We start from the raw sequence: 7,352 nt of genomic DNA, 5'->3' as shown, positions 1-7,352 counted from the left end.
GGTCACCAATGAAGCGTAATATGTGGATTGGGACATGCCCAATAAATAGTTGGTTTGAGATTGTGCTAGCGGTCTCCGAACCAACCTTTGATCAAGTCAGAAGTCACAATGTCACCTGATATTCCTATAAATACTAATCATAGGAATGCTCCTACCAACAACTTTGCATTAAGGTGATATAGTAATACAACTCTTACAAAAGGAAAAGGAAGCTCTTCAGAAATATAGTGACTTGGCAAGAATAGAAGCTAAAATCAAGCGAGTAAACAAGATGATTTATGGGCTAGAGATGGAGACAAATGCACAACGTATTTCTTTAAATCATTAGAGGGGAAAGAAAAAGCTAAGAATGGCATATGGTGCATACAGAATGCAGATGGGGATACTGTAACTGGGTAGGCTGAGGTTATACAATCGTTTGTGGGATACTATACTGAGATTCTGGGGTCTGAGGCAGGGGAAATATGTGGTATGGAGTTCTTCAACAGTCTTCAGGTTAAAGACATCATCTCACCTGCCATGAATCTTCTTCCGGACTCGATATTACGCTGCTTGAAATTAAAGAAGCTCTTTTGGGATGAAAGAGAATGCAACTCCCAGGCAAGATGGTTTCACTCGCTCTTTTCAAGAGTTGTTGGGAAACAAATTGGTGGCGATTTTACATGTGTTATCCTTAATTCATTTAAACTTTGTAGATTTCCTAGAGGTGTCAATGCTACCCTTTATATGTCTCATTCCCAAAGTTAACAACCCTCAAAGTTTGAAGACTTTAGACCTATATCCTTGTGTAATACCATATATAAATGCATTTCTAAGGTTATAGCGAAATAGAATAAAGCTAGTCATTAATGACATTGTGCGTGCTAATCAATCAAACTTTATTCTGGCGGATCTACATAAGACAACATTTTGCTTTTACATGAACTTCTCCGAGTATGATAGGAAGCATGGCACCCCTAGATGCTCAATCAAATTGGATATCGAAAGCGTATGATACAAAAATGAGTCAGATGCTATCTTAGCTATGATCAAGGTTTATCACTTTCCTCCTTCAATGGCTAAATGGATAGAGATGTACATTGCAACCCCTTCTTTCTCATCATGATCAATGGTGTACCAGAAGGTTATTTTGCAGGCAAGAGAGGTATATGGCAAGGAGACCCATTATCACCCTATCTATTTGTTCTAGTGATGGAAATTCTCAGCTCGGTTATAATGTAGAACATCAACAACAAAGCTATCTCTCTTCATTCAAAATGTAACAGAGTGAGACTGTCATATCTAGCATTTGCGGATGATGTCCTCTTGTTTTGTAAGGGTGATTGTGCCTCTGTGAATGCTGTTAAAGAGTGCTTAAAAGCTTTAGGAGAAGCTACGGGGTTGAATATCAACAAGCGCAAAACATCTTTATTAGCCGGAGGGTTAAATTATCAAGATGCTCTAGCTTTGGCGAATATCTTGGGGGTGGAACTTGTGAAACCTCCGGTGAGATATTTAGGCCTACCACTCATATCTGCCAGATTGGGAATAACGGAGTGCCAACCTCTTGTCGAGAAGATCACTAAGATTACAAACTGGAAATCAAAGTTACTCTCTCATGCAGGTAGATTGTAGTTGATCAACTCAGTTCTTATTTCTTTCCACACTTATTGGTCGAGAACCTTTATTCTCCTAGTAACTGTTCTTGAACAAGTGGAAAAGATATGTGCACAATTCCTGTGAATTGGTACAACCATGAAGAAAGGTCATCACCAAGCATGTTAGAGTACAGTCTATCTCCCCAAGGATGAGAGTGGCTTGGGAGTTATGAATCTACAAAGGTGGAATCTAGGAGCATATTGTGGATTAATTTTCAAATTGGTGACAAGAGAGGATACCAGTTGGGTTGATTGGACTTGGAAGCAGCATATTAAGGAAAAAAAATTTTGGTCCATGAGTATACCAAAAGACTGCTCGTGGACTTGGAGGAATGTGTTGAACACTAGAGTGTTTGCAAAGAAGTTTATCAAGTATTCGATAGCAAATGGGGAAAACACTCTCCTATGGCATGACATATGGTGTTCTCGATCTCCGTTAATCCAATACATTGAATCTATGGCTGCTTGGAATTTTCCCCTGAACTCTAAAGTGAGTGTTCTCATGATTGATGGAAGATAAAATGATGAAGTACAAGGGATACAATCTCTTGCACTGAAGGGAAGCATAATGGCAGTGGAGATAAATCAACACCTTGACGCTAACTTCGTAGCCTGGACACCACATCAGAGTGGACTTTTTACCTCCAGCAGTGCTTACACAGCTTTGTCTCCTGAACGAGAGAAGAAAAGATGGTGTAAAATGGTGTGGGGACGATGGGTGATTCCACTACATTCCTTCACCACTTGGCAATTATTTTCAAATAGTATGCCCACACAAGACAGGTTAGTCCGCAAGAAAATTCTCACTCAGTTGGCATGGTGTCTTTGTTCCTCCAATAGGGAATTCTCTACTCACTTATTCTTTGAGTGCCAATACTCTAAAGATTTCTTCTCAAGAGTAAAAGGACTGCTTGGCATCTATACAGACAATAGTAATGCAAATAGGGAATGGGAATTTTTGTTGAGATTGTGTAAAGTACTAGAAGTGGATGAGATATATAAGGTATTCTTTTATGCTTTGGTCATCTTTATATGAAATGAGAGGAATGACAGGAAGTTTCACCAAACTACTAAACCAGCAGAGGCACTATTTCACAAGTTGGTTCGTGACTTAAGGAATTATCTCCAAGTACTAAGACCGAATGTCAAAGATAATGATATGGTTAGAAACCTTTTCCTCAGGCTTAATATAACCACTCAATTTAAGCAGCAAGTGGAATCTAATTGCTCCTGGGTCCATCCTATGGGCAATAGAATCAAAGTGAATGCTGATGGGGCCTTGAACAAAAATGGGCCAAGCCATGGGGTGATGAGAGACAAAGATGGTTTAGTTGTTGTAGCTTTTACGGGAGGTGGAGGATGTAGATCAGTGATATTCCAAGAACCAAAGGCGATAGATGCATGCTTGGATAGATGTTTGCTCAAGGGCTTTACAAAGGTTGAAGTGGAATCAGATTCCATGAGAGTTATTACTGCAATCAACAAGATAGAAAAACCTTTCTGGTATTGTAGAGATGTGGTGGCTGCAATTGAAAGGAAAAAGGTTAATTTTAGGTATATAACCTTTTCACATGTCTTTAGGGAAGTGAATAGGGTAGCTGATTACCTTGCTGGACTAGTCCATAATCATGAGCTGAATATTGTACATTTTGCTAATCCTTTAAATTTTTCTTTACATAACATTGTAAATGAGGATGCAAGTGGAAAAATCTATGTAAGGAAAAATTGATCTAATACAGGTAACCCTAGTTTATTTGGGGAAAAAAAACTCTTACAATTTAAATGACATCTGGTGATAAAAATGTTTACAATTATAGTTCTGTATGTCTCTAATCCCTGAGCATCAACATATATAACTTCCATATTTTTTACTTCAATATTTGTATCATTCCTTCTCCTCATGAGGAAGTTTGTTCACGTTGAAGTCATACCCACCCCCCAAAGAAGCGAACTCCATATTCTTAGAAGGCCCGTAAACAACGGTAACCAACTTAGAGTTGGTTTCCCACACAACATTATATTACAAACCTTAACACTAAATACAAACAGTCCTTAAAGAAAATAAAACCCGGTTAATTAGGCATGGAATGGTGAATTAATTACAAAACCTGCAAAGATGCAAGTGAACTGATAAGAGCCCAAAACTGTAGTTTTAACCCCTTAATAATCATACTGTTAGACCAATTATGTGAATAATAAGTAAGAGTTAATACTGATTAAGTGTTTTTATGCATTTCGGGCTTCAAAGTCCATTATGTGCGAAAATGTGCCACTTTTAGCGAGATAAAGGAGCAAAAGTCAGCAGAACTTCCGAATGCCATATCTTTGGACTCAGACCTCGGATTGAGGCCTACCTTATGTCAAAACGACCGGCTCGGAAAGAGCTTTGCAATGGTTCAAGCCTTGACCCAATCAGAGGAGTAGAAGTGGACGAAACATTTGTCGCCAATTGCAGCTGAATAGCCCATTTTGGACTAAAGAAATTGGGTTTTGGGCCCGATTTTCCGGCCCAAAATATGGCTCCAAGCCCATGCACGATTTTTGGATCTGAAAGTATAAAAACAAAAGCTTGACTCTTTGTTAATGGTAGATAGTTAGGTTAGAAAATAAATTAGGTTAGGATAAGCAGGGGCGGATCTAGGATTTTAGATAAGGGGGGGCTGCCATAGAGTTAACCTTTAAAGATTTTTTTAAGAACCAATAAGCTAGCATTGATAAACAAAAGAATTATCGCTTTTATTACCTTACCCAAAATGGACAAAATAGTGTTTTCACTATAGACCTAGACAAATATAATAAAGAAATGTGCAAGAATAACATAGCACATTAGCATCACACTAGTGAAGTTTTGACCTACGTGGATTCTTATCAAATACATCTATTATTGCATCCAAATCAACTTCTTTAGCAAATTCCTGTTCAATGTAAATAGTCATGCAATCTGCAAGAAATTCATACCATCTTGTTACGAAGTCATGTTTTGAGCAATTTCATAGCTGAGAATGCTCGTTTTGTAGTTGCCGTGGAAACAGGAAGTGTCAAGACAAGACGAATCAATCTATCAATCAAATAATAGATATTGATCTTTCTTGTTTCAACTAGTCTTTGACATAATTCGGAGATGGTAGACAACTTCTGAAAAAGAGGATGCTTGAGCACATCAAGTTTGTAATGTTGCAGTTGACTTCTCAAATGATGTATCTCTTGTTTCATGAAGTCTCCACAATAAAACTTTTTCAAGGAGTTTTTGCAAATGTCATCAATCTTTGAAGGACTTAAAAGCATCTTTCGGATCCAAAGCGAACTAAGATAAAGAAGCTATATTGTTTCTTCTGGAAATCTGTTATTTAATTCCACCAACTGGTAATCTATTACAACATTAAATAACTCGACGCGGTAGTGGTGCTCAACCAGAATGTAATCTTTCTCTTGGCAAGAACGACTGTGCACCGCCATGTGTCGAGCACCCATATCAGGCATATCAATGTCATGTTTTTTGCAAAACAAAATCACATCACTAAGGAAAGCGTCCCAAGAAGATCCTCTTAATTCTTGAAGAAGTGCTTTCGTCTTTGGAGACTAAAGTCGATAGCATTTAAAATGTCTTGGGACTTTTCTTGCAGGGCTTTACACAAGACATTAGTAATTCCCATAGTCTTATGCAATAAATGAAAAAGAAAGACAAACTCAAAACTTTTCATTGCAAGAATAGCACCTTTAGCTTCTCCACGCATAGAGTTGCTTGACCCGTTCTTCATGACGCTTTCAAGAACTATACAAATTGAATCAAACATCTCTTTCAGGCTACAAATCGAAGCAAAATGAGAACTCCATCTAGTATCTCCTGCTCGTTGCAAAGTAGAAACTTGATTAGCTCCTTTTCCAGTAACAAGTTCACCACTAGCTACCAGCATATCAATTTCATTTTTCCGAGTATCTTCCAACTCTCATTTACGGGCAAACATGAAGATTAACAATAGAAGCCAACTTGGAAAAAAAACAACCAAACATCATAAACATCTTTAGAAGCCACAACTAGAGCAAGTTGTAGACGATGTGCAAAGCAATGCACATAATATGCATATGGACACTCCTTCAGAAACAATGCCTGTAATCCATTCCATTGACCACGCATATTGCTAGCACCATCATAACCTTGACCTCTCATATTTATAATATGCAAATTATGGCGAGCAAGGATATTGCATATAGCTTCTTTCAAAGTTAAAGCACAAGTGTCTTTAACACCAACAATACCAAGAAAATACTTTCTAACAAAACCACCTCTATCAACAAATCTTAGGACAATCGCCATTTGCTCCTTGTTTGAATTATCTTGTGCTTCATCAACAAGGACACAAAATTTTGCATCACCAATTTCCTCCACGAATCTCTCTCTCACTTTATCGGCAAAGATATGCAAAAGTGTCTTTTGAATTGAATGTGAAGTATATGTGGCATTTCTCGAGCATCTTTTAATAATTCTGCAACCTTGTCATTCAACATCATCGCTGCAAATCCCAACACTCCTTTGAAATTTCCACCATTTTTTGACTTTTTGACTCGTCATGGCCTCTAAAAAGAAATCCCTTGTAGTGCAAGAAATTGAATACACTGAAGAATAGCTTTGACTAGCAAACGGTTCTTAACAACCTCTTCTTTAGATAATGTATTTAACACATTATCTATATGTCGAGAAGGATTCATGAAATTTTCACAAGCTATCATCGCCGACCTATGAGGTGAGCATGGACCTCCTTCATGTTGCAAAAAGGAACACTTCTTTCCATTATTAATCTTCTTCCAACATTTAAAACCTTCAACAGTGAATGCAGGATGCTTCGGCGGATTTGTTTCAAATATAAAACATGGAAAACAATAAGCTCTATCCGTATGGAGTGAGTACTCTAGCCAAGGAAATAGTGTGAGCCAAGAGGAGTTGAACCGGCGAGTTTGCTTTCCGAATATGGTGGATGGATACTCTTTCTCACTGAGTTCAAGTAACCAATGCCCCTTTCCAAAAAAGCTCGTCGAACATCATCTTGTTGATTAACCGGGTAATTATATATTGGAGTACGTTTACCCGGATCACGTTCAAATAAAGATGTGGAGTCAACTTCTTCAACACTAACTTTTTGGGATTGAGGAGAAGGTTCAACTTGCTCAATTTCAACAACTTGAACTTGTGAAGGAGGTTGGCCATCTCTATCAAGTCTTGAAATATCAAGACTAGATGATGTAGAAGTTACATCATTTTCTGGGGTGACATCTTTGGGTTTAAATAAGGAAAACATGGTTTTCATTTTCTTACGAGCTTGATGTTCAGACATTCTTACCTAAGATAGATCATAATAATTTTGTAATCAATAGTTTGCCCTATACTAAAAACAACAAAAAATATCACAATAATAACTACAATAATATTCAACTAATTAAATAAGACAAAAAATTAAATGACAATCTAATACTCCAATATAAACTATAAGTTAACAAGGCAATAAGTCAAGTAGAGAACACATTAGTATTTGAAAATTGAAAAACAAAAACGAAATAAAAAATATAGGCATAATACAAAACAATTTACCTTAGCCCTTAGCTAATGAATAGCCGAATATGAAATAAAATGATAAATAGGTTAGGCTGAATTGGAACCGCCCATTTGGAAGAAGATAATAATAGAGAACAAAATTTTCTTTTGTGAACAGTCACAAGATC

General features: G+C 37.3%; 2 protein-coding genes across 2 annotated transcripts; one reads left to right on the top strand and one right to left on the bottom strand.

The window, feature by feature from the left end:
• The first annotated feature begins 2,796 nt into the window (after positions 1-2,796).
• LOC147497453 (uncharacterized) lies at positions 2,797-3,366 on the top strand. The gene has a single exon (XM_086562898.1). It carries the CDS (start codon positions 2,797-2,799, stop codon positions 3,364-3,366), a length of 570 nt encoding a protein of 189 aa, XP_086419024.1.
• A 1,816-nt stretch (positions 3,367-5,182) lies between these two features.
• On the bottom strand, positions 5,183-5,952 carry LOC147497452 (uncharacterized). Its single transcript, XM_086562897.1, has 2 exons — positions 5,647-5,952; positions 5,183-5,581 (listed from the first exon to the last, which is right to left on the bottom strand). The coding sequence occupies exons 1-2, from the start codon at positions 5,950-5,952 to the stop codon at positions 5,183-5,185; spliced, it is 705 nt and encodes a 234-aa protein (XP_086419023.1).
• Between the last annotated feature and the right edge of the window lie 1,400 nt (positions 5,953-7,352).

This window comes from Coptis chinensis, chromosome 5 (assembly GCF_015680905.1).
Source record: "Coptis chinensis isolate HL-2020 chromosome 5, ASM1568090v1, whole genome shotgun sequence".
Classification (NCBI taxonomy): domain Eukaryota; kingdom Viridiplantae; phylum Streptophyta; class Magnoliopsida; order Ranunculales; family Ranunculaceae; genus Coptis; species Coptis chinensis.
Note: the sequence above shows the minus strand (reverse complement) of the source record. Positions and strands in the feature narration are given on the sequence as shown.